The sequence below is a fragment of the Numenius arquata genome, chromosome 20 (genome assembly GCF_964106895.1).
Source record: "Numenius arquata chromosome 20, bNumArq3.hap1.1, whole genome shotgun sequence".
In the NCBI taxonomy this organism is placed as follows: Eukaryota; Metazoa; Chordata; class Aves; order Charadriiformes; family Scolopacidae; genus Numenius; species Numenius arquata.
Genome location: NC_133595.1, coordinates 2,471,705 through 2,497,853, shown reverse-complemented (window position 1 = coordinate 2,497,853; position 26,149 = coordinate 2,471,705). Strand labels below are relative to the sequence as shown.

The window sequence follows — 26,149 nt, the reverse complement described above, 5'->3', positions numbered from 1 at the left end:
GAACTTCATGCCAGTTCAGCCTTATGGCCTAGAGCTATGAATTCCCAGAATGCCAAAGAAAATGGGGGCCACTGGTCCATTCAAGTAGCATTCAAACCTGTTACTTAGAAAATATGGGTATATATGAATATATATATATAAGCATTAGAGTGGTAGGAGAATTAGAGCCCTATTTCTCCAGACTTTGAAGTCTGGTGTAATTATGGTGCTTTCAGATCAACAGGATCACTAATAACAAAAAAATAAGGGATACTTCAGCATATACCAAGCATTATCTACTTCTGTCCGGCCATTTGTACCTGCATATGGAGAATTTTGTCCTGGAAGCATCTGGCTTTGCTCTGTGCTGCCGTGCGGAGTTATAGCTTGCTGGCTTCCCATGTTTATGGGAATTACTGTCATGCTGCAGTAATTAAATCATAATCCGATGGGTTTTCATGCCTCTATTTTGATACCTCCAGGTTTACATCATCAGTTTTAACTTGAATATTCTTTTTTTTTTCTTTTTAGGACCTTCTAGCCTTCTCTCTTAGAGATGGTAAGTTTATCTAGCATTTGTCCTTTGTAAGAATCATGCAGATGAGTTTACATCTGATACTTTAAAATGCTCAAAAAGCTCAAGGTACCATCCTATTTTATCTTAGCTTCCCTTATAGCAAAAGCAGCACACTCTTTCCCTGCGTCCTCTACAGGAAAAGCAACTATTATATTAGGAATGATTAATAATGCCTATTAAAAATTAAACAACTGTTTACCTCCTTACCTTCACGTCGCATATTGGCATGCAATTATATGTGATGGTAGAAAAGTTCTGACGTGAAATACTGGGGTGTTTTTTTCTGCAGTGTTTCCAGGGGAGCAGACACCTCTTCCTTCAGGAAGGCAGTGAAGCTGCTGTGAAAAATCTCAGCCTAGAAAATTTTCTGCAGATCACTTGTTGCCTAAAAAGAAAAAAAAATACTCAGGGAATAAATTCCAGAGTGTTCTGTGAAGCCTGTTATAAATAAATGTGATTTTACTCGTATATTACATTACACGTGAAACAATTTTCTGGTTTGCAATCCCTAGCATGGATTAGTCTGATAAAATTAAGGAAATAAGGACTGCCTACTTAGCAAAATGTTCATTTCTAAAAGAAGCCTGTTTTATATCACTGCTTGCATTTTTTGAATCTCTGTTTTAACATGTTCTCACAGGAAAGAACTCACTGGTTGCTGATTAGCCTGTTTCAGGGCAGAACAAAGTACCATTTTTGTGCTTGCTTTATTTTTAATGGAAAATTGACAAGTTAGTTATTGCAAAACTGCTTATTTTGCTAAGCTGGAATTTAAAAGAAATATATTTTCAAGCCTCGCTGACTTACTGCCAAGCTGGCTGAGTCAAAAGCGAAGTTGTGTCTTAGCAGCCAGGAATCAAGAAGGCTGCTCGTTAAAACACCTGCTGGGGCTCGCAAGACGTGGCACATATTGGGGATGAAGTGAAGAGAAATACTATCCTTATTTCTCAACTAAGCACGAATCTTAAAAGTGGAGTCATCAAAGCCTACCGAAGTAGTTCGGTATCTTGGTGATGATGGTAATAAATAAATAAACTTAATAGATTGCCAAATGCTATACATGATCTACGTGCAACGGGTATCGGAGTACGTAGTTGGGTCTTGCTGGTGTCTTCACCCACCGCTAGAAAAGCAATTGAATTTTTCATCCAGAACGCACCAAGAACCCTTTACAAAAGCCTACCCTCAGGAAGCAGCAGGTGCTATTGAGAGAAACACATATAAAAAGCAAGAGTGGGCACAAATAATTTAAAATCTATTAAATTTAAAATGTCTTTTCTTTAAGAACACCTGCTTATGAGCTCAGGAGTAATCATTTCTCCTATCGTGTGTTGTCTGAATGCACTGTCTGCTCCTGCATCTCCAGCAGAGGTGTAAATGCAGACCATTGTCAGTGATGCTGCTGGGTGAGCTGGTGTGGAGTCTTAATTTCCAGAGTCCCTCCTGCTGGCAACAAGATGAGCTGAATATAAAGCTTTAGTATGGAGCTGCACCTTTACAAAATACCATATCTTGCATTGGTGCATAGTTGAGTGTACTGTGTCACATTACCCACATATATATATATTTGATCTTTCCAGTTAGGACTGGTCTTGCTGCAGCATTTCTCTGTGAAGAAGAAAGATGCAGCCTACCTAGAGCCAAAAGGCCTCTATCACAGAGGATGAAGACCAAAGGATTTGAGATCCTTTTTCTGCTGTAGAGGCAATTACCTGGGGTAGTGACTCTGTTCGCAGCGTGAGGTTTGCAGGGAAGAAGGATTTTCCATTTATTGCTCTCTTCCCTAGATAATAGGAGTTGTTTTCAAATACATGGAAGCCAAAGAGGGCCTGAGGGAAGGAGTAATGCTTGTATGTGACGTGGCTCTCTAGCACAGCTGAGCTCACTGCTTGCTATTTAATCTGGTGCGATGAAGACTGATTTCCTGGGCTTCCCTCTGTTTTAGGATACTACGATGCTCGAGCGAGGGTGTTGATCTGCCACATCATCTGGCTGCTGAGAATCCCTTTGGAGGAGCTGGAAGTCCTGGAGGAATCTCTGCTTGAGAGCCTGAAGGAGCAAAAAGAAGAAGAGTCAGAGTAAGAACATTTGGGTTGACTATGGGATGAAAAAACACTGCCAGTGCTTGAAAGCTTAGCAGTAATTACTTGTGCCTAAGTCCAGTCTCTGATCATTCCCTCCATGGAATAGCATAATCATTTATGGCTTGATTAGGGTTGCAGAGCCCTCGCAGCACTTCAGCTGCACTGAGAAGCAGAAAAGCTCAGCACTCTTAAAATCAGAGCTGAGACGCAACTTTGCAAGCTGGTAAAGGCCACTCTGTGCTGAACTGCCTCATTTCCTTGTGCCAGTTGCCTCTCCTAGACTGTAGATTATGCTTAAATACATCACAAAGATCTTGTGTCTCTTATGTCTCGGCCCAATGTTCTTCAGATAGAACATGAGATTCCTACAAATTTCAGGATTAGATCCTCAGCTGCTGATTTTCTATGGATCTGTCCTTCTCTGTGTCCTCTTTAAGAGCCAGCTGTCTAACTCCTACTGAAGGTACATCTCTGAGGGCAACAGCCCGCATCTGTAGATACTTACGGACCTGACTCCTAATTCTGCTTTATTAATATAAGATTAATTCTCTTATTCGCCAGTCCTTAGATGTGAAACAGCCAAAATGTTGGTACCTATAAGAAATGTAGTATTTTTGTTCATCCCAGTTATCAGGCAGGGATTGTGTGAAGGTTTAGCAATATGTGAGGCAGTAAACATGCTCGTAGTGGACTTTCGAGGGACCGTTGAATATTTTTTGTCTGTCAACTCAGCAAACAGGTTATGAGATTAACCTGAGTGCTAATAAAGGCTTTAATCAACGTCCCTGACACAGTACAGTTCAGACGTTACTGTGGGGCCCAGCCTGTGACGGGAATCATTCTGTTATAGCTTTATTTAATAAAGCTTAACTTTACAGCACACTGTAAAAAGGGAAAATCAAAATAATCTCAAAGATCATGGACTGCTAACCAGGCCACCATTTGGCATGCAGGAGCAAGGGTTGGTCTTAATGGGGACTGTTTCGCTGTGGCTTTTGGCACAAGGCTGAGATCTGTGGGGAATCGGTGACCCTCTGTTTGTTTTAAAGTTAGGAATCAATGGGGGAAGGAAGCAGAATATAAACCTGTCACCGCTTTGACCTCACAGACTTTGGGGGCAGGGAATACATTAACATCTCCTTAGGATGCTTCCAGCTTTGACCATCCACTGCAAGAGGTTTTGGAGCAGTAACAACCAAAGAGGGGTTTGGCAGCTTCTGCATAGGCCTTTTTTACTGGTATTTGTTAACAGGAGGTTTTGCTTCTGCCTGTGGATGTGTTGGCCTGTGGCCCAGAACCTGCAAGGTTAAATCATAGAATCATAGAATCATAGAATGGTTAGAGTTGGAAGGGACCTTAAAGATCATCGAATTCCAACCCCCCTGCCATGGGCAGGGACACCTCCACTAGAGCAGGTTGCTCAAAGCCCCATCCAGCCTGGCCTTAAACACTTCCAGGGATGGGGCATCCACAACTTCCGTGGGCAACCTGTTCCAGTGCCTCACCACCCTCACAGGAAAGAATTTCCTCTTAATATCTAATCTAAATCTCCCCTCTTCCAATTGAAAACCATTACCCCTTGTCCTGTCACTACACTTCCTGACAAAGAGTCCCTCTCCGGCTCTCCCGTAGGCTCCCTTCAGATATTGGAAGGCTGCTGTGAGGTCTCCCCGGAGCCTTCTCTTCTCCAGGCTGAACAACCCCAGCTCTCTCAGCCTGTCTTCACAGGGGAGGTGCTCCGTCCCTCCGATCATTTTTGTGGCCCTCCGCTGGACTCGTTCCAACAGGTCCATGTCCTTCCTGTGTTGAGGACTCCAAAGCTGGACAAAGTATTCCAGGTGGGGTCTCACGAGCGCAGAGTAGAGGGGTAGAATCACCTCCCGTGACCTGCTGGCCACACTTCTCTTGATGCAGCCCAGGATGCAGTTGGTTTTCTGGGCTGCCAGTGCACATTGCCGGCTCATGTTGAGCTTCTCATCCACCAACGCCCCCAAGTCCTTCTCCTCAGGGCTGCTCTCTAGCCATTAATCGTAAATGTACAATCATCTCTAGAACAATGCTCTTAAATCCATGTTACTACCACCAAACATGTTCTGACTTGCAGGTGTGAACCTCTGTTTTGTACACAGTTCTGTAAGAAACTGGAAAACATGCCATCAGTTGCTTCCTGATGTGTACTCCTGCCTCTTTTCATCATTGGAAAATGACCTGTCATTCCACCTATAAAATCTCTCTGAGCATAATTTGTAGTTCAGGCAAGAAGCTGCACATCCAAGATCACTGAGGGTAGAGAAGTACCAGAAGAGGCAGTTAATTACCGTAGTGGATAAAAAGCAGTCTGGTAATCAAGTGGTAATTGTAATGTAGAAGCTATTAGGAAAGCGACTGTCAAAAGCAGTTGCTAGCAGCTACGGAAGGAAAGACGTGACAGGTAAAAGTTCTCATAACAGTAGTTGTTCTTCCTGCATCTTCAGGCAGGCTTTAGCTGCAAACTATCTTTCAACCCACGTAACTCAAATTGCTCATTATTGCAACTAGAGCCAGGTTAGTTGTATTTCAGCTCTCTCAGTGTCATTATTTTCAGCACATCGACTATAAAAGCTGAGGAACCACTACGTGGAACAGAAATCGCTGGATAGTGCCAACTTAGGTACTAACAGTCAGACTGCAGCACTTGTTTAAAGAACTCCAGGAGCAATTTTCTCCAATGCCAGGCATGATTGGTGGCTGCAGGCACAAACTAGGGCACATCCAAATATTGCTTTGACCGTGGCCTTGTAGAAAGGGCTCCCCAGTTCAAGAAGAACAGGGAACTGCTGGAGAGGGTCCAGCAAAGGGCTAGAAAGATTATGAGGGGCCTGGAGCATCTCTCTGCTGAGGAAAGGCTGAGGGACTTGGGTCTTTTTAGTCTGGAGAAGAGAAGACTGAGGGGGGATCTGATCAATGCCTATAAATACTTAAAGGGAGGGTGTCAAGACGACCAGTCTTTTTTCAGTGGTGCCCACGGATAGGACAAGAGGAAATGGGCACAAACGTGAATATAAGAAGTTCCGTCTCAATGTGAGGAGGAACTTCTTCGCTGTGAGGGCGCCAGAGCCCTGGAAGAGGCTGCCCAGAGAGGTGGTGGAGTCTCCTTCTCTGGAGACATTCAAACCCCGCCTGGACACATTCCTGTGCAACCTGCTCTGGGTGGACCTGCTTTGGCAGGGGGTTTGGACTAGATGATCTCCAGAGGTCCCTTCCAACCCCATATCATTCTGTGATCGTGTGAAAGTGAATTTGGTTGTACAGAAACTGCTGAAGAGGTAGCCATGGCAGGCTGCGCTGTTGTTCTCTGCAGCCGGTCATGTTTGCAGCTGCAGAAGGTAATACACGATGGTTTTTTTCGGAGGATCTCTGCGGAGACAATGTCTCCGTGCCATGCAAGTCAGTGGGAGTTCTGCCGTTGACTTCAGCGAGGCGGGGATTTCACCCACTGTGCTTCATTCTCCTCCTGCTGTGTTTTACAAAGCTGCGTATTGTTTGGGACTCATCTAAAATTGTCTTTATCAAAATTACAGCGCGCTTAGGGGATTCCAGGAAGGATTAGGCAATTATATGGATAATGAAAATCCACAATTAGGCTAGGATTAAGAGGGAAAATATCCAAGTTTGGAAGCAAGATAAATTCTCATGTTTCAAGGCCCAGATTAACCGCTGCGTAAGCAGGCTAGAAGGAACCTTCCTCTGTAAACAACTTATTCCAGTATTCTCTGTTTCTCGCACTTTCCTCTGAAGTGGGAAGTATTTCTTCTAAGAGAGAAACCAAAGACGGCAGAGAGAAGCCGAAAGTACTGCCTAATAAGTTATATTTGTTCCTTTTAGGTTTATTTACCTGTTTCTGATAAGCCTGTTAAAATACAGCTTAAATGCCCACAGACAAATGAACTAATGACTGTGTTCAATACCTATTATGTTACTATATTGTGACATGCAATTAGAAAGCAGCTCACTATAAACACTGTTGTTGGAAAATAGTTTAATTCCATCTCTTTGTTAGCACAAATTACCCCTATTCCCTTTTGTTTCAATCACTTTCCTCTGTTTCCACTTAGCTTTCTTGTGTTTTTTTAAGACACATGGACAGTATAAAGTTATTGAAATGCTTTTAACTTTTCATTTCTTTTTTTACAAGCTTCAGCCCTATTAGGAAGGGTTTTCCAAGTAAGTACCATCTGTTGGCTTTTGTCAGCAATTAAATCGTTTCCATTTAAATCTGTGGGTTTATGTCCATGCTCATAAATCTCTGAGTGTGTTGTCACAGTCCACACCTGCATGTTACTTTTTACTGTTCGCAGTAAAGAAATTAAACTGAGGAGAATAAAAGCAGATTCTGATGCAGCACTGTTATCTGTCAAGCTTTTTCATCAGCTTTTGTGCTTCTAACCCCCCCGCAGAACCGCAGAAGTATTAAGAAAAAAGAAAGAAAGAAGAAAAAAGCTGAAGAGATACCTGCTGATCGGTTTGGCAACCGTTGGGGGCGGAACAGTCATCGGTGAGGCTGCCCAAGGCTGCTCCTGAATTGCATGCACAGCACCAGGGGCAGAGGAGGGGGGGTCTGAATTATACATTCAGCAGCAGAAACCATCATGCCTTTTAGCCCAAGCTCTAATTTTAAAGCATTCACTGCTTTTCTTTGCCAGGCTGAAGGTAGTATGTGACTTCAGATGCCAAAAAACACCCCGAGCAAAAGAAAAAACCCAACAAAAGAAACCTCAAATCCAAGAAAAGTTTCAGCCACACGAAAATAAAACTGAAAGAATGAGCTAGAAATGTTATTCCAGTGTAGCTTCACTGGCTGGAGGAAATATCAGTCTGAGGCTGTCACCCATAAATATGTTTTCTCTTCTTTTGCTCTTGTGTTATAAGGGGATCAGATCTTCACCTCTAAATTCAGAACAGTGTGAGACTGGATCAATGTTTCTTAAGCAAATAGGGCATAGGTCACCCCAGTCTACCACACATTCTTCCTTTGACTTCTAAATTATTCTTCGTTTTTACTGAAGTCAAAGAATCTGTGCAGAGATTCAAGGCCTGTGGAGGGTCTCAGAAAGACCCTTTATTGGTGATGCAAGAAAGACCATCATTTGTACGTGCTCAGTAGCATTAGGAGTACTCACACAGCCCTGGGAAATGACTGTCTGGATTTTGTACGTGATAATAAATCGGTGATATCACTTGTTGCATCTTCAGGCTTGACGGGGGGTCTCGCTGCCCCTCTGGTTGCTGCGGGAGCTGCTACTGTCATTGGAAGTGCTGGAGCGGCTGCTTTGGGTTCGACTGCTGGAATTGCTGTCATGGCATCGCTTTTTGGAGCAGCTGGAGCTGGTCTTACTGGTAAGAGAGTGACCGCACATTTCCCAGCTACTGAGGGACAGGATCACGTCTGCAAATGCAGAGCTAATGACTTAACTCAGCTCTGCAGGGCAAGGGAAGGCACTTGAGATGTAATCTTACAACTGTGAACTTTGTATTTCAATGCTGATTAAGATACTGTGTAACCCCTGATGACCAAATTTGGTATGCAGCTAATGAAGGAAATGAAAGCTTGGTGCTTTGGATTAGGAAGATGCTGTCGTGGAGAGCAGCAGCTGTTAGAGCTAATGTCTGGTCTGCAGCAAAAAAGCCTTCTGCTGGGATTTCCTCAGATCACACAAGCTCAGAAGGATCATGTTGGCTCCATACCAAGCCCTAAGTAATGCATGGACTCGCTGAGGGTTTTGGAAAGGAAAAAAAAAAAACTCTATCCAAATTACCCAAGTAATTTTTTATGAATTTCTACTGTTAGCAGAGTCTGTCCTTGCCCTGTGATTTCTTGAGACTCGTGTTTCTGCCTTGCTGTGTGTAGGATACAAGATGAAGAAGCGTGTGGGAGCCATAGAAGAGTTTGAATTCCTCCCACTTACTGAAGGCAAACAGCTTCATATCACCATAGCAATTACTGGATGGCTGTGCACTGGCAAATATGGTAAGAACAAGGCGAGGAAGCTGAGAGGAACCTGGAGAGCCACGTCTCCATTCCACTCCAGGCAGTGTTTGTGCGCTCGTAGCACCGTGTCTTCCCCACACTTCCATGGCCTGGTGACTAAACCAGATCGACTCTCAACATAAGATTTTGTAACCCAATCCACAATCCCAATTAAAACGGAGGAAAGAGAGAGGGTAGTAGATTGGTAGCAGTGATAGCAGAATTAATAGTAATCGTAGCAGATTGTTTCTGTTAATAAATGCTGTCTGGTTTTGCTAGGAAAGGTCTGTTTGGGGTGGATGATTTCCAGCAGGAGTACAAAGTGTCTCACCTATCTCTGAGACCTTATGTTTATCCTCTGGCAATTAACAGAAAATAGTGTCTTTTTTCGTTCTCAGTATCTGCCAGCTAATGAGGTTTATTGGCAAGAAAGTTCTGGCAAGTAAATCCTGTTAAGCACAGCACTCAGGAGGTGAAGTTAGAGGCAGCAACCTTGAAAGGTCTGTAGTGTTTTAGTTTCCAGTATAGCTTGTCATATAAAATATGTCAACTGTCTGCTGATGCGTTCAGCAACCTGACTGAACAGCTGCCAATTTATTCAGAAGCATCATAATTAATATGAGATATCATTAATGCAGAAGGATGTCTCCATCCTGTTGGTTGTTAGGTTGCAGCTTGCTGTCAGAGTAAGGTTATTTTCACTTTGCAGTACGGCGCTTTGGCTTGTCTCATTGTCTGCTTGCCAAGGGGTCCGAATCCTTGGGGTTGGAGGGCTCCTACAGAGACAAGTGGGTCCCTTCAGGAACCTTTCTGTGTCTGTTTGCCCTTAAAAGGGAGTTACAAATGACACGCATTCTTCTTCCATAACTAGCAATCTGCTATAGTGTTTAAAACAGCCAAACTAGAACTGTCATCCGTTTTCTTCCTTACAGCTCTATTTGCATGCTTTCGTGACTCCTTAAAACAGAGGGACTGAGGATGAGATTTTTATGGAATTTATTACCTTTTGATCTTTGAGCTCCACTAGCTGCCTACCTGTACAGTATATCAGGCTGTGACCTGGCCTGGGGCTCTTTTGTGCCACTTAGGTCAGCAGCTGTCTCCACCTGTCCTGCACTTGGTTGGGGAAGGAACAGTGTGGGAAGGGTTTGAGTTAATTAAAACAAAAATTCTGCTCTGCCCTTCAGAGTCCATCTGCCATTAATAGCGTTGCCAGGCCCCTCCTGGCCGCTCAGTACAAGCTACACAGCAAACAGGAGAGAGAGTATGGCTTCAAAATTGTTCTTGCAGCCAAAAATGAGGCTTGCACAGTGTAAATCATCCATTATCTCTCTTCATTAGCATCTGGAGGGAAAAAAATTAAACTGAAGTGGCTAACTAGGCTAGATGGCAAAGTGAAAGTAATTGCAGTCTGGATCTGAAAATGCAGATTCCTTGCTTTCAGACAGAACCATTAATGCAATCCTTGCCCACCTAAATGAAGTGCTGGGAAGATGCTCTGCGATAGATTTTTATTTTTGACAAGATCTTGCATATTTTCCATTTTTCTGGTCCCACCGAAGTCAGTCTGTGCAGCCATTCAGCGCTTTCTCAGTGCAGGCTCTCCTTTGGTCTGTATGAGAAGACAGAGCTGCAGGAGTTGGCCTGATCTGATGATAGGAGGAATGTCCTTAATACCTGACATAATTAGTGTTAACGTCCATCTGTCTTGGCAGTCTCTGGGGCAATTGAATGGATCATGAAGTCTGAGCTTGTCCACACTGAAGACTCTTTGCCAAGGCAGCTAAAGCTGTGGCATTATTTACAAACCCCAAATTTATTGTAAAACAGTGGAAATACAGAGTCTAAATCTAACGGTATTTGAAAATACGGTTCCTGATTATCACAGTATATCAGTATATTTCAGTGTCCTGCAGCTTCTTTTCTGATTCTTTGTTGGATTCCTCTTGCCAAGAAGAGTTCTTGTGTTTTCTCTGAATGTGAATTCCATCTCTGCGACCTTTCTCAGGGAGCTTCACCGCGCCGTGGAGCAGCATGTTGCAGTCGAGGGAGCAGTACTGCCTGGCCTGGGAATCCAAGTACTTGATGGAGCTTGGCAACGCCTTAGATTCCCTGCTGAATGGGTTTGTGAACATGATGGCTCAGGAAGCCCTAAAATTCACTGTCTTATCAGGTAAGAACCTAAATCGTCTCAGAGCTGCTTGAGCGGCTCTTGTGCGGTTTCACTGTTTAAAGGAGCTTTCCTAAATGAGGAAGATTTCTGAGAAGGCATCTCCCCCGGCAGCACTGGCACCGCCCTGCAGAACTGGCCTGAGAACCTTCTCTGCCACACCTGTAATTTAGATTTGCTTTCCTGGGTTGCTGTCCCTCTTTGTCATTGACTCGTTCTTTTAAAATTACAGCTGGAAACACCTCCCTTCACACATGACTGTGTTTATTTCTCTATGTTATTACACCGTGTTTTACTTCTTTACATAAACCTTTCCATCATGCAGGTTACATTCATGTATAGCGTCTGTTTGCCTCCCTATCAGAACATCAGATTCTTTCTTATCTTTAGTCTAGCAAAACATTTCTCAGATCAGCTCTTGAGAAAGAAGAACTGGAAATGACAAAAGGTCTTAGGTTTAGCTTTTAACTTCAGTGAACCATCTTGCTTTTGATGTTTCCTAAGAGCAGCCCAGATCCGTGACCACGCCGTGCTGTTTGCTTTGTGTGTTTCAGGTATTGTGACGGCCTTGACTTGGCCAACTTCCCTCTTGACCGTTGCCGGTGTCATTGACAACCCCTGGGGAGTGTGTCTCCATCGGTCTGCTGAAGTCGGCAAACACCTCGCGCATATCCTGCTCAGTCGGCAGCAGGTAATTGGCTAGAAATTATCCAGGAATAATGTCTGGAAGGAATCTGGCCCATGGATGTTAAGTTTTATAGTTATGCTAGTTAACTATCAAGTGGGATCTTTCCAGGGAGAAGAAAATGAATAATAAACTGCAAAATTAAAAAATGATGCATGAAGGTGACCAGCACGTGTCTGGTTCATTGAGGAAAAATAGGAAGTCCCAAGAGAATCAGAGAATCCCTGCTGAGATTCATTCCATTTCACCTAAAGCTTTTCTAAATGAAGAAGAATAGATCCAGGTCGTAAATGGCAAGTGGCTTGACCACGTCACAGCCAGGCCAAGTCACCTAGTGGAAATCTGAGAACAGAGAATACTGAGTGTTAAAAGTATTTACTGATAATTAAGAGGCACCAGCAAAACAATGAAAGAGAAGACTCTGCGGCAGTGGATGCATCATGAACCGTATTTTTGCCTGCAGAGAAGTGGAATGGGCTGGTACCTGAAAGAAGTGACAGAAATTATTAAGCCTCCCTGAGAAGGTTTGCAAAAGACGCTTCTGCCCCCTAAAAGCCTGGCATTATTTGCTGGGCTGTCCCCGGCGTGGAGGGAGCCTGATTTTCTGCTGCCCACGTGTTTGTCTCACAGCCTAGTCCTGTCTCTTGTTATAGAGGAGCCCTACGGGAGCTGTGGCCCCAGAGCTGCGTGTCGTAAATAACAGTGTGAAACAGCAGAGCAGAGAAACGAACTTGATTTCTCATAAAAATACAATCCCAGGGAAGGCAATAAACTTTATTTCATACAAGCCCTTTGTTTTGCTTGGGGGCATTTGTTACTTGCCTTTTAAGCATTTGCTATTGTAAAAACACACATTCCTATGTGCTGGAGCTCTAACCCTGGTTAGTGTGATGTCTGGGGAGTCCATTGCACACCTGCTCCCCCTGGTTAATGCAAAGACCATTTTTCATTGCTGTTGAGATTAGGCTCCCTTTGATCTTATAGAAAATCTTATTAGGCTACTCAAAATAAAAGCTTACCCCCTCCCATCATTTTTTGTAGCAGCCACACAGCGCTGCTGCCATTCGGTCTTAAGTCGAGAAGTGGCCAATATTTTTGTGTTACAGCTTCTTCTTCTGTTTACTGAAACATTCCTAGGAAAATTTTGCTCCTTGCATTAGGCTTTTGTCTGGAAATTTCAAAACAATGACAGCGTCTGTTTTGTTTCTGTTTGAAGCATCTGCTTTGTTGTAACTTCCGATGGTTAGATTTTTTTGATTGATTTTCTGAATGTCAAAGAATACAAAATACTCCGATATGCAGAATTCTCAATATTGAGCTGTGCATAGCTTTGAGGATGCATAATTCCTTCCAAATCAGCCACATTGCTCAAAGATCATGCACAAGAGTAAGCGCTTTACATATAAGGGCTTGGGGAATCCTTTCTAGGCCTAGAACAGTATTCGATGGCATTTTCTCCTTTCCTTCTGCCTTAGGGCAAGCGACCTGTCACACTGATTGGCTTCAGTCTGGGTGCAAGAGTCATTTACTTCTGCCTGCAGGAGATGGCTCAAGAAAAAGGTAAAGTTCACCTTCTAGCCTTTTTCTCCTCTGTTTTCCTTACTGCTGGTAGAGAAGTTTTTCTTCCAAGAGGAAGAGTTCTTCTGGAACAGAGCTTGGGTCTTTTAGGATAGGACAGAAACCTTTAAAAAAGTGGTTTTGAAACACATTCGGAGCCAAATTCTTCTGTTCTTTCAGTCAGTTCAGTGGATTAAATCCGCTGTCTTCACTCAAGGTGCTCCCGTGTGTCAGTTTGGTCTCCAGTCTGTAAACAACAACTTGACATTTTGTGACGTTGGAGGGCTGGATCGGTCTGTGAGCTGCCCATGCACCACTGGGACCTTGGCAGAGGACGCTTTGCCTTTATTGGAAGCTCTCTGTAGCTATTGTATCTACTACCCTGAGTCCTCCCTTCCATTTAAGTCACTGAAATGCCACTGTCATCTGCTATTTTCATGGTAATTTTTCCCCAAAGTCAAGTATAAAACCATCTGTCAATTTATTACCCGTTGTGGTTCTGTTTATTAATAGATTCTATTTTTAATTTAGAAAAAGAATAAAATCATTATGATCAGTTGATGTAAATTGCATCTTGGAGTTGAGTCAGTAGTGAGTGTGTGCGTGCAGCCTGCCTCCCCCCCTACATAGCTAATTTACTTCATTAACTGTTTAGCCTCACAGAGAGTCACTAATAAATAAGGAGCTTTATGAAGGAAAATGTTCAATAAAGTCCAAGCAGGTGGGAATAGAGTCAAGTGAGGACGGAGAAGGTCAGCATTTCTTCTGTGGACAGCTGTGTAGCAGGACTTCACTTCTGGTTGAAGATGGAAGTCCTCAAATCCAGGAATTCTCTTCTCAAAATAAATCTAATCAAATCCAGAATGATTCTAATGGAGTTACACTGAAGCGAGAACCCAGATCCTAATCTGGCCCTACATCTACTCTTTTTGTGTCCTAAGAATGCCAGGGGCTGGGATATTTTCAGGCTTTTATTTAATGGTCTGCAGTCTCTCGCTGGAATAACGTGGGCCCGTAGCTAAGTAATACGTGAAAGGAAATCATTAGGGGTCTTTAAGGTTGGCTGCCATTCGAAGGAAATCTAAGCATCATAATTATGTATCATAGCAGCTCCCTGCTGTACGCTAATTTTTCAGTTCCTTAATTGAATTATGAAAGCTGAGCTGTTTGCGAGATGCAAAGCAGCATGTTTGGCGCAGATTGCCAAGGAGTTCTTCACAGGCACATTCCAGCGCAAGCCACAGAAGGAACGGGGCTGGGACCTGGGACATCTGAGACTGATTTGGATTTGGACTTGGATGTCTCACACAAAAGCAATCCAAGGCCCAGTCGTGCAGGCCTTTTGTATCCAGATGCCAGTGGCGTTTCTGAGGACAAATAACTAATCGTGGATTATCCTGCGAAACACCGTGGCAGAAACTCAAATTCTGTTAAAAGCAAATACTCTTCTGCAAAGCAATTAAATAACCTTTGGGATACTTCATCACAAATGACTTTGGAAGCCAGAGCTTAGTAGGGTTCCAGAAAATGACATTATAGCAGAAGATGTCATAATGACCCGTCAGAGACACGTTACTACATGGGAAGGTGGTTGGTCTGATTTCGTCATCACAATTCCCATACATTTTAGTAAATAAGAAGTGTAAACTGATGTCAACTAATGAAAATTTAATTTTTTTAATTTTCCTGCTGTGCAGACTTTATTATTCTTCATCATAGAAAAGATTTGCAAACTGTGAAATAAATTTAATTTATCTAGAGTGTCAGCAACTGCATAGGCCAGCGATCTGTTCTCAGGTTTCCGTCCCCCTCTGTCAGCATCTGAAGAAAATGACTATTTTTTCAGCCAAGGCTGAACATTTTTGTTCTGAGCAAGAACTAAGCTGTACAAAGGGCTGGAGAAACAAAAGCTTCCAATACCTTGCCCAAGTGTTCAGGATCCTGATGAATTAGCTGTTTGTTTATTCAGTTGGCTCACGCTGTGGCCGTGGAATTTAGTACCTTGGTTGGAACGAGCTCCCCGTTCGCGAGGCGCTGGGTTGCTTTTTCATCGCCCGTGATTATGGGAACAGGACTTTATTGCTTACAGATTACACTAACAAAATTGAATTGCTCTTTGCCGGTCTCTTCATTGGTAGAAAATTTGCTTTGCAATAAGAAATAATACCATGAGAGCTCTTTGGGGTTGTTGTCAGACGCTGGGATTTACACTGCAGAGAAGGACGCGGGCACCGCAGGCAGCTCCAGGCCTTTTACTGCTATTAGGGAAAGGAAACCAAGTGATTTACATTTAAAAAGTCTAGCCAGGCAGCACCTCTCCGTCATAACTGGAGATGGAATGCAGTCATTCTCACTTTCACTTCCACGTAAACTTCAGCATATTATTTTACAAACTGCAGACACCAGAAAAGCTCACGCCTTGCGAACACCGGTCTCCCGCAGGTGGAGAGTATGGATTTGGCATTCTAACGCCAGGAGTCTCCCAGGACCTGCGCTGCTGTGAATTTCATTTAACTACTGGGGCATCGGGTGCCTGATCTCTCTTTACAAAGAAGATTTATGAACATATATTAATATATTGTTTAAGAGTTTAGGAAAGTAGCAGAGCTGCCCAATATTTCTCATTCAATCATTATTTCTACTGAAGTTTCCCAGCTGCAGCTGTCTGATAAGAGAGGAAGATTTATTACGCTTAAAAGTCAACATTCCTTTTCAGCAAACCGTGCCCTGGGCATTCAGGTTAAAGTACCCTTCAAGAAAATCAAACCAGTTTGATAGATTATCACCTTGTGTTGGCAAATGCCTTCCTTGTTGCTCGTTCCCAATCAATGTGAAGAATCTGGGGGGGTTCTGTTGCATGTACAGGTCATGTTTTTCATTAATTCAGTTGCGGGAAGAGTTTATTGTGCTTAATATATGACAACATTTGCTCACTATGTGGAACGCCAGCCCCTTTCACTTGTTTCAAAGCCTAATAGTTCTGTTCTCTGCAAACCCAGATCAATAAGAACCTCCCACTGGTTTGCTGCTTGAACCACATCTTTCTGGACAAAGGCAAGGCCACTTCTCCCTCTTCTATATTTTCTTCTAAATCTGAGCTTTTCTGCTTTCGTTTTAATAGATTCTCAAGGGATCATTGAAGACGTGGTCTTACTGGGAGCTCCAGTGGAAGGAGAAGCCAAGCACTGGAAAGCTATCACAAAAGTGGTGTCAGGCAAGATCATAAATGGTTACTGCAGGTCTGTACGTGCTCAGTCCCCTGCTTCATTATCCTCACGTCACTTTGGAATGATTTTGTACATTTATCCCTTTTAAACATTGTGTAAGGGAATATTTGTTCAGCTGCTGGGTACGTTGGTGCAGTGGTGCCAGAGCCTCTTCCCTCCGGAGGTCTCTCCCTCGGATTAATTGGAGATGACAGTCGTCAGGAGGCAGTTGAAGGCTGCTCTGTCTCCTGCTCTCGGCTGTTAGTGATGTGGAGTTACACCGGAAGCCTGAGGTGCTGAGTCCTGTTCATACAGTGGAATGTTATATCACCCTGGCAGCTTAAAGCTGGGTCTGTGTGTTTGTGTGAGCAGAATTTGACACATTCTAAGGCCCCTTTAAATGTCAGCTTTATGTAAAGGGCTATAAATACAGCTGTTAAGTTCACTGACAATTAAATAACTTGAATTAAAATCTATCAAAGGCTCAAGATACAATTCACTAGGGGCTGCATGTAGGGGACAAGATGTTAAAACTGCAATGGAAAGGAAGGAGCTCAGGCAAATTGAAGATTTTTTTATATCTAGGCTCAGTTTCTGGTCAAGATAGTCCATGTGAGCAAGGTATTTTACTTACAAAGGAGGTGTAGCTAGAATAGCTGTACCAAATTTCCTAAGGATGTGAAAAAATAGAGAGGTTACCTTGAAACCAGGTATCAGCCTTTCAAAACTGCGCAGGCAACTGCGATGCAGAGTTGGGAGAGCTGCTGGGTGAGAAGAGGGAGATTGAGAGGCACAAAACAGCTGCAGCAATCTTATAAAAGCTATTAAGAATTCAAGTGACAGTATCAAATCTAATGACTGTGTATTGGAAGATAATTGTGACAAGAACGCTGCTTACCAGCACAATTAGAAGAGAGGAAATTAAAACGAAGGAATGAAGCAGGGAAGACTAAGAGCATGGGAAAATAAATTGAGAAATAACCAGGCAGGAAGATTAGCAAAGAGCATGTAACTGCAAGTCAAGACAGTTTATAAAGCCACGAGCCCTCAGGTCAGGGACAGTTGTAAATGCTGTTGGTACTTTCCATACGTACGTACCTATGAAATGAGGAAGAATTCTATTACTATGCATCTAACACAGTATATTAATTTATAAAGAACTAAATAAAAGAATTAAAAGCATTCAGGATTAAACCAACAAATTATTAGCCCCATTTGTCAGTTAGGCTGAAAATTGTTGCTTTTGTCCTTTTTGGATCACGGGAGGTTTTATGGATGCCAGATGCACACACCAGTTACAGTATCTCTTTGCGTGACATAAAGAAGAAGCAATTGCTGCCTCTTTGGGGGTGCTTCTGTGTTCCTCCAAGAAGCCATAAATGACAGCAATTGTTGCGTATAACTGAATTTGCCCTGGCAAATATCATTCCTCCCTGCGTTATACAAAAATCAATTTCACTGCAAAAAAAGGCTCAGTGTATTCATTTCCTAGAATATAAAAAAAAAAAAAACCCCAACCCTGATCTTGTTATAGTTTCAAAGCCTGCATGTGCTGTTGGAATAAAATAGTTATGTGCGTTTGTACCTCTGTGTCTGGGGTAATTTGGTTAGTCTCTGCCTTGGCAAGCCCATGTCTTGAATGTTAAATGAAAAATGATGTAGAAATTGCAGCTTGGTGCTCACAAATAGGAAGAAGCAGTTGAGGAGACGGGGAGTATTCCACTACGCTGGTTCTCTCCATTGCCCTCAGATGCTGAACTTGAGGGTTACTCAGTTAGTAGAGGGGGTAACTCAGAGATACGGAGAATTTGTGTGAGGATATCAGGTATGAGAGAAGGATTATACAAACATTTTGTGGTAAGACCCCACCTGACTCTGTTTTCTCTCGCTTATACAAATTGTGGCCTCGTTCTGTCACTTTAGCCGTAGCTCCATTTGGGTCAGATGAATTACACTGAATAAAATTCCTGCAAGATCAGATTTGGGCCCAATTTGTTGAGCTTCAGTCCACCGTAGCTTGTCTCCTTCGGCTCTGAAGTCTGAAAGGACAGGGAGAGTGAAAGCCAGCTGTCAGAGCTGTCCCATCTGATTTCACAGCGGGGTTACAAATTCCTGCTGGGAAACCTTTCCCAAATTAGTTAGACTGGCTCAGCTTTCAAAAGAACCCACACCCGAGGAGCGGGGATGCCTCACAAAGATTTTGCAGAGCTCTGTGTAGACTTACAACTTCCGGTATGGACCATTTTGGAGTGGACGGGAGCAGCCAGAAACGGGGACCTGTGCAGGTGCGTTTCACCTGCTGCCATCACAGAGTACAAAAACCACTTGCATCCAACTTTAATCTACTCTATAGAGCGTAGTGACCTTTAAGTGCTTGGGTTTTATACTGTTGCTCAGCGCAGGAGAAGATATTATGTATTTCCAAAGGACACATTGCCTTCTCTCATCATGCCATAGTCTACCCTGAAACTGTCACAGTGACTTACGGCAATACCCTACAGTGGGAACAAACTCTTCCTAGTTTTGTCATTGAAACCATGTATTTATACAGTACCTATAAATCAGGAGCACTCCGAGGAGCTTCACAGCCGGTATTTATGTCAGCGACGTTGATATTGTAGGCCTCGTCACGTTTACAGCTGTCTACAGGCTGGAGAACTTCTACCTATTAGTACATTAAAAAGATTAAACATGTGAATGTACTGCAATCTCTAAGCAAATACAGAAATAAATAGAAGGGTCAGATTCCTAAAACCACTGCATAAAATGAGACTGTGCCTGTGAATCAGGATTAAATTCAGACTTAAACTGCTGTGTCCCAGGAACCTGCCCAACTGCTCCGATTCCTACCTCAGACAAAGCTGCAGCAGTTCTTGGTCCAAACACCCCTGTGCTTCCCGGCCCTTCTCCTGTCCTCGTGGTCTGGGTAGTCACATCCTGCATTAGTTTGGCAACGGAACTTATTCACGCTCCTCTTCTTCTCTGCTCCTAGGGGGGACTGGCTGCTGAGCTTTGTGTACAGAACCTCCTCTGTCCAGATCAACGTCGCAGGCCTCCAGCCGGTCGACCTGGATGACAGGAGGATGGTAAACATGGACCTTTCCTCTGTAGTAAGTAGTACTTCTTATATTCTCGGTTTTTCCATCTGTCCTTTTCTTGCAGCACTGCAACCTCACACTCACTGATTAGGGGAAGACGGGACACTGAAGAGAGCACCTCTATGTATCACAGAATGGTTTGGGTTAGAAGGGACCTTAAAGCCCATCCAGTTCCACCAGTCCCTGGGCAGGGACACCTCCCACCACGCCAGGTTGCTCAAAGCCCCCTCCAACCTGGCCTTGAACCCCTCCAGGGATGGGCCATTGTCCCTTTTTCCGTTCTTTGCAATAACTCTCATCTCAGACCTCAGTATAGATTTTGTTGGCCCAGCCAGCGCTCTGTATTGAGCAAAATAAGGAGAATGTGCCTCTCTTGTTGGATATGTTTGGGGTTTTTTTTTGTTTTGAAAATCTCATACTAGAGACAGAAAATGCCATTGTTCTCCAAGAAAGACCTTGCTGTCTTGCAAGCCCCGGATCAGCAGGTAGGTAGGATCAGATGGGAAAACTGGAGCTCAAAAACACAACTGCAGAGCTGGTGCAACCCACAATCTTATCTTGGTGGAGCCTTCAACACTGCTCAGGTTCATGGAGGGGCAAGGTGATGGGCCGTGCACCTTGGTCACCTCAGCTGCGTTGACGCCATGGAGCAGGAACGAGTCAGTAATTACAGCAGCTCTGTGATATCTGTGCCTGGTTCATTAGGTCTAGACCTGGGCTCCTGGAGTGTAGGTTCTCCAGGAAGCAGGAAGAGATTCACCTGTACGTCTGGTAGATGTTTAGTTTCCTCAAAGCTATCTGGTGGCATTAATGATAAGCCACTATATTATATGTCTAGCAATATTCAACTCAATTACCTTAGGCAAACTAATGATCTCATCGCCTTGTCTTTACTCATGAGTGAGCTCTTCCACAGAAAATCATGCCGAACTTCGCCTGTGTATTCATAGTCACAGTAATCTTGCACATGCCATCTTGGGTTTCCATATCTTAATGTTTTAACTCATTTCTCACTCTCTGCAAACCAGACTGGAAGATGCTCAGCACAGAGCTCAGGATACTTTCATGGTGACTCTTCCTGCCATGACTCCTCCTGAGTTTCCCCACAAGCTGGGTAGGGATTGTCAACGTTGCTCTGGACCTAAAGGCACTTTTAAGTGCTTTCAGATTTATATTTTTTTTTCTTCAGATTTTTTGGAGCACCAGCCCACTGAGCCTATAAATACCCAACTGTTACCAGCTCATTTCATTCATTATAACTGAGCTATGTGCAAGCCCTTGCCAGAAAACACAGGGCTTAATGCTTTGCAGATAAAATAGAGACTTTGCAGAACAAAATATAGGCTTCCCAGAAGGAAGTGCCATAGCAGAGGCTTTTAAAAGTGGTCCAGCACTGTAGCTGTTCTGGTATCTTCTCATCTTACTGGTTGCCTTGGTTAGCATTTCCACATGCTGCCACGTCCATTTTTTCACTCTCCCCAGCGTTACCATTAGCTGCGTGCAAGCAGTGACATCTGTTGCGGGCGTGAAAAGGAAAATGGCCAAAGACGTCAAGCGGTGGTGGCACCGGGGTGGCTTTTCCTGTCAGTTCAGTCCGTGTTACTCTCCTCTCTTTGATTTCTCTTCAGAGACCTTCTTTCTGTTGACTTTCTGCTCCCTGAACTGTGAAACCCCCTGGAGTCCTGCAGGCTTTCTCCTGCCTGGCTCGCAGCAGCCTCTCCGTTTCTCCCCCGGAGGAGCAGTATTTACATTTCAGTTAAATGAATAATGGTTGCAGAGCCTCTATCTGCAAATCTGCTCTTGTCGGGCATCTGTGTCCGTGCTGCCTGATGCCAACAGACAATCCCAGCGCTGTTCTCTGGGAGAACAGAAAGAGCTGACACTTTCACTTGCTTAATCTTACTGCAAAGCATTGCGGGGGGGGGGGGGAAGAAGCAACTCCTGCAGGGGGAAAATCCTATATTAAGTACGTGTCATTCTCTTCATCCATTTTCCAGACCATGGAGCTTTATGAAAAGAAATACAGTGCATTCTGATGAACATTTTAACAGTAAAAGGAGCAAGAAAGAGGAAGGAAATATTCAGGGGCAGTATTTTTTAAAGTGGAAAGAAAGAAAAGATGGGTTTTGCCGCAAATACAGTGCAGTAGCTTAACAAAAATATATAGAGAGGTATTTTCTATAATGGGGACCATCCCCATCCCTGCAGATGCCCTTGCTGGAAGTCCCCATGAGTCTCCTGCCAGAAATAAGAAAGGACAAGCTGTGATAGAAGAATAAAGCATAGATGATGCAAAGGTGCTCAGTGTGCAGATATTACGCAGGCAGCCTCGGTATTTTAGGCATCTCCCAGTCTGTCCATGATGAAAACTGGACTGGTTCCAAAGGGCTTGGTTCTCTTCGCTGTGGTAGCATCAGAATCCTCAAATGAGCGGAGCACTAAGAGACCTCAATATAAACAGGAGTTCACCTCCAAGGCATTTATTGCACGTCTCTCTTGATTAGTATGTTTTTTATCTGACTGTCAGTAAAAAAACTGAGAGAAAAAGGTCCTCCCACTCAGCAAATGCAGTTATAAAAGCTTCCCTAATGGTTACAATGGGACTGATTTATTCAGTAGATTTATTTGACAGCACCTGTTACAGAGACCAAGGAAGTAATTGAGCTGTAGTGTATTAGATTGATTGCTGTTTGTTCAAAAGGGATATTGTAGATTACATTTTGCATTAACATTTGAATATTGCAGAAATGCTCAGAGGCAGAACGTAGGCAGAGCGTTTTCACGGAGGCTCATAAGTCACGAAGGATGGTGAAGTTTCTCTGGACAGTTTTACTGCAGCAGAAACCAGGGATGAACTTGCAAGCCCGGGGACAGCAGGAATGCCTGGCTGGAAGTCTAGTAGAGAGCACGGATGGATCATGACAATTATTGCAGAAGTCATACAGTCATAGAATGGTTTGGGTTGGAAGGGACCTTAAAGCCCATCCAGTGCCACCCCCTGCCCTGGGCAGGGACACCTCCCACCACACCAGGTTGCTCCAAGCCCCCTCCAACCTGGCCTTGAACCCCTCCAGGGATGGGGCAGCCACAGCTTCTCTGGGCAACCTGGGCCAGGCTCTCACCACCCTCACAGAAAAGAAGTTCTTCCCCAGATCTCATCTCCATCTCCCCTCTTTCAGTGTCAAACCATTCCCCTCCTCCTCTGGCTCCCCTCCCTGATCCAGAGTCCCTCCCCAGCTTTCCTGGAGCCCCTTGAGGGACTGGAAGGGGCTCTAAGGTCTCCCCGGAGCCTTCTCTTCTCCAGGCTGAACCCCCCCAACTCTCTCAGTCTGTCCTCACAGCAGAGGGGCTCCAGCCTTCCCAGCATCTCCGTGGCCTCCTCTGGCCCTGCTCCAACAGGTCCATGTCCCTCCTGTGCTGTTCTCTTGTTAGTACAATGTGAAACTTGTCTTAAAGATCTTTATAGTGAGATTAAGTTTTGCATTGACTTTAAAACTCCTTCCTTTCCCATCCTTTCCATGGCAGCTAAATTCTCCTTTTCTTCACCAACGCGTTGTCTGGATGGCAGCTGCCTACCTGCTGTGCTCACAAACTCCTGTAAAGGCGCCACGCGGCAACACCAACAGAGTAAATCCCTCCCTTTTCAAACAGCTGGAGTGCCAGAGCCGGACTTGTACAGCCCACAGACTAAAGATGCAAGATACTTTTTAATCTCTAGAGCAGTCATTGCAGTGGTACGTAGAGACAAAACATGCTGATGCATTTCACAGCCATCCCTGCATCATCTGGAGGGCGAAACAGCAGAGTTGCTTTTGAGAATAACCTGTATCACACATCAGCACACCTTTGCTTTTTCCCTCTGAGATACCTCAAGAGCTTTTTACCTCTGCTTGTCTTTGCTGCTCTAACCGAGCAGTGGGAAAGCTCTTTATGACAATCATTAAAACCCAAGAATAACTGATCTCTCTTTCCAAAAGCTCTCTCAGCAGAGGGGCCTGGTGTTCCCATGATGAGGGATGCAAACAGATTCAAGGCAGTCTGTCCTTCAGCCAGGCAGGTTCCCAGTGTACATTAATACCAGAAGCAGATGAAAAGTCTGAATTGTGTGAAATCCAACTGATTTGGCACTTCTGTGAGTCAGGCTTTTTTCCTAAAATGCATTAAGCTGTGGCGGTTTTTTCCCCTGTATTCCCAAGACTTGCAGCAAACAGTAGTGGTGACAAAATACGGATTAATTAACAACCCTGGGGAGTTCAAAAGGCAAAAGGCTGCCTGCGCCTCATGACACTTGTTTCACTTGTTTCAAACCAGCAGTGCCACCTTCCATGGTGACAGGCATTAACAGGATCAGAGGAGCCACAACCAGGAGCAGAAATCGGCTTCAGGCCACAGCTCAAAGGAGCCTGGAGAGCCTTCTCTCACTTCTGGGGGACACGCGAGTCTCTGGGGAAACAAGCCTATTTGTCTGCTCGGCTGGAAGGTCACAGGGACAACTTCTTCCTCTTTCTATGTCCCTGCAACCCTGGAGTTATTGCAGCTTAGTTGTCCGTGATCCTTCTTGCCGTTGACTTGGGAGCTCTGAGAATGACACATTAAATACACATTAAATACATGTTTCCCTTTGGGATCCAAGCAGAGGGTGCTGGCAATCTCAGTATCTTGGAACAGAGGGAGAAACTGAAAAAGCTTTTCCCCAAAAGTGCAAATGGAGCCGTTAATGACTTGCAGTTTGTTTTTGCTTTGCGGCAGAGAAAAACCTCAAAAGCTGGTGTCCCTCCTTGCTTCTGCACAGATGTATCGCTCCATGCTGCCGTACCCTATGGAAGGCTGGGGATATTTAAGCTGCTTCTAAAAGGCAGAGAGAACCCTTTTATAGCACTCCTTGAGCCTTCATGGTGCCAAGGCGCTCCTGGTGCCAAAATTCACACACGCGCTGCCGCTCGGAAGCAGCGTGGGGCCGAAACAGTGTGCCCCTCCTGCAGATCTACAGAAGTCACATCCCCGTTTCCTCCGTTGTGCCGGGGCCACTCGTGTGTCGTTGCACGGTGGGTTTCCTCAACGTCTGTCGGAGTGCATGCGGCGTTGGGACACCCCGACGGCCCTGGGCAGAGCTGAATCTCCGCGACTGCACCCTTCTCCTTCAGAAAAGCTGAGTTTACCAAATGCAACGATTTAGAAAGATTCAGGGTTGTTTATGTTCACATCTAATACAATTTAACACGTGAAATCTGCTATTCCATTAAGTAACCAGCAAAGTTTTGATACCGTCACATTTTTCTCCCAAGGACTGTAACAATTTGCATCGCTTACCGCCTTTTCTAGATTCTCTCTTACACTTTACCCATTAGAGTCCCTTGCATTTGAAAATAGGGCTGTTGCTGCAAAGCCAGACATTTCAGACACTGTTCTTGACAGGTTTGTGGCTGACGACTTTGCAAGCAGCAATCCCAGTCACACAGACCCCACTCCAGCAAAAGTGCCGGCAAAAAGCAGTGGGAGTTTTCCCGAAGTGGTGTTAATAATGCCTGATTGTGCAGGAGTGGCTACAGGAGGCACAGGAAGGTGAATTAAGGATAGGGAATTTAGCTTTCTATTTCCTCTTCTATGTTGGATTTTATGTTGGAACGCAAACGCTAATTCTGTATCATTTTTGTGTTCGGTTTTGAGCCTCGTCTCTAACCTCTTCAGCAAAGGTGGAAAGAAAACTCAGTTGCACCATCCAATTAAAAGTGTTAATCAAGGGGAAGAGTGACTTGGCTGACACATTGTGTACGTGAGGTTTTCTCCTGTAGCACGGTTTCAGCAAATGTGTTTGAGATCTTGCAATTACAACAGCATGTTTTAATGATATTAGCCAAATGTGGCTGAAATGCCATGAAATAACCCTTGTCACTGCCAGCTGTCCCAGTGACAGCGGGATACAGTCAGGGCTTAACCTTCCTGCAGATCCTGGTGGGATGGGTTTGTAGAAGATCTCATTCCTAAGGAGAGATGGTTGAAATTTGCCCAGATACGTTATTACCATCGATTCATAGAGGAGATTAAGGCATAACCAAGCTGAGAAGGGGTCATTGTCCCCAAAGAGAGCAAAAATTCCCTTAATTAACCAAAAATGATCTTGTTTTGTGGAGTTGAGCTGAGAAGCTGGTTTGAAAACTGGAAAGATGGGAACATTTTAGCTGCCAAATCCTGTGTGTTCCTGGAGCAAGGTGGGGAGAGGAAGGGTCATCGGTCCCTTTGGGTGTTGCAGCGTTGTCCTCTGCTGCAGCAGGTCCTATGATATCATCCTGATTATGGAGACCGGATCTCATCCTAATGTTTTCATCTGGACTCTTGAAAAATTCTCCATAATCCTGGCTTGATCAATATAGCGGATATTTTGGGTCACCGGTGGACTCCTGTAGTTCATAATGTCAGATATCTGGGTTCCCCAAGCTATTTTTTAGGGACAGTCCAGTTCAATGTATCAATCCAGGCTTTATTTTGGGGGATCTCTTTTCCTGTGAGACCCAAGAGATTATGTTCCAATTATTTCCCAGCGATAATTAGATGCACAGTTTATGCTGGGCCTTTTAAAACATTCTTTATACCATCTAATTTAAATAATTTCCACTTGGACTAGCACCGAAAAATAACTATTTGATTATAGCCACCTTAAAAGTGAGTGGCATGTTTTGTAACTTTGATAGGGCTGGAAAGACTCTTGAGTGTTCAGACACCAACTTAACAGCTAAAGAAAAGAACCGATTCCACTTCTGGCAGTCGTCAGTGAGAGCATCAGCAAAA

The 26,149-nt window shown here is 44.1% G+C and overlaps 1 protein-coding gene across 1 annotated transcript in view; it reads left to right on the top strand.

The window, feature by feature from the left end:
* The window catches only part of TMCO4 (transmembrane and coiled-coil domains 4), a 38,530-nt gene that overhangs the window by 5,219 nt on the left and 7,162 nt on the right, over positions 1 to 26,149 (top strand). Inside the window, exons 3-12 of the mRNA XM_074161480.1 lie at positions 511 to 538; positions 2,502 to 2,634; positions 7,077 to 7,174; positions 7,873 to 8,016; positions 8,528 to 8,647; positions 10,656 to 10,820; positions 11,372 to 11,508; positions 12,978 to 13,062; positions 16,181 to 16,298; positions 19,258 to 19,375. Of these exons, the coding sequence (XP_074017581.1) occupies positions 511 to 538; positions 2,502 to 2,634; positions 7,077 to 7,174; positions 7,873 to 8,016; positions 8,528 to 8,647; positions 10,656 to 10,820; positions 11,372 to 11,508; positions 12,978 to 13,062; positions 16,181 to 16,298; positions 19,258 to 19,375 (1,146 nt within the window). The remainder of the gene's footprint in view (positions 1 to 510; positions 539 to 2,501; positions 2,635 to 7,076; positions 7,175 to 7,872; positions 8,017 to 8,527; positions 8,648 to 10,655; positions 10,821 to 11,371; positions 11,509 to 12,977; positions 13,063 to 16,180; positions 16,299 to 19,257; positions 19,376 to 26,149) is intronic.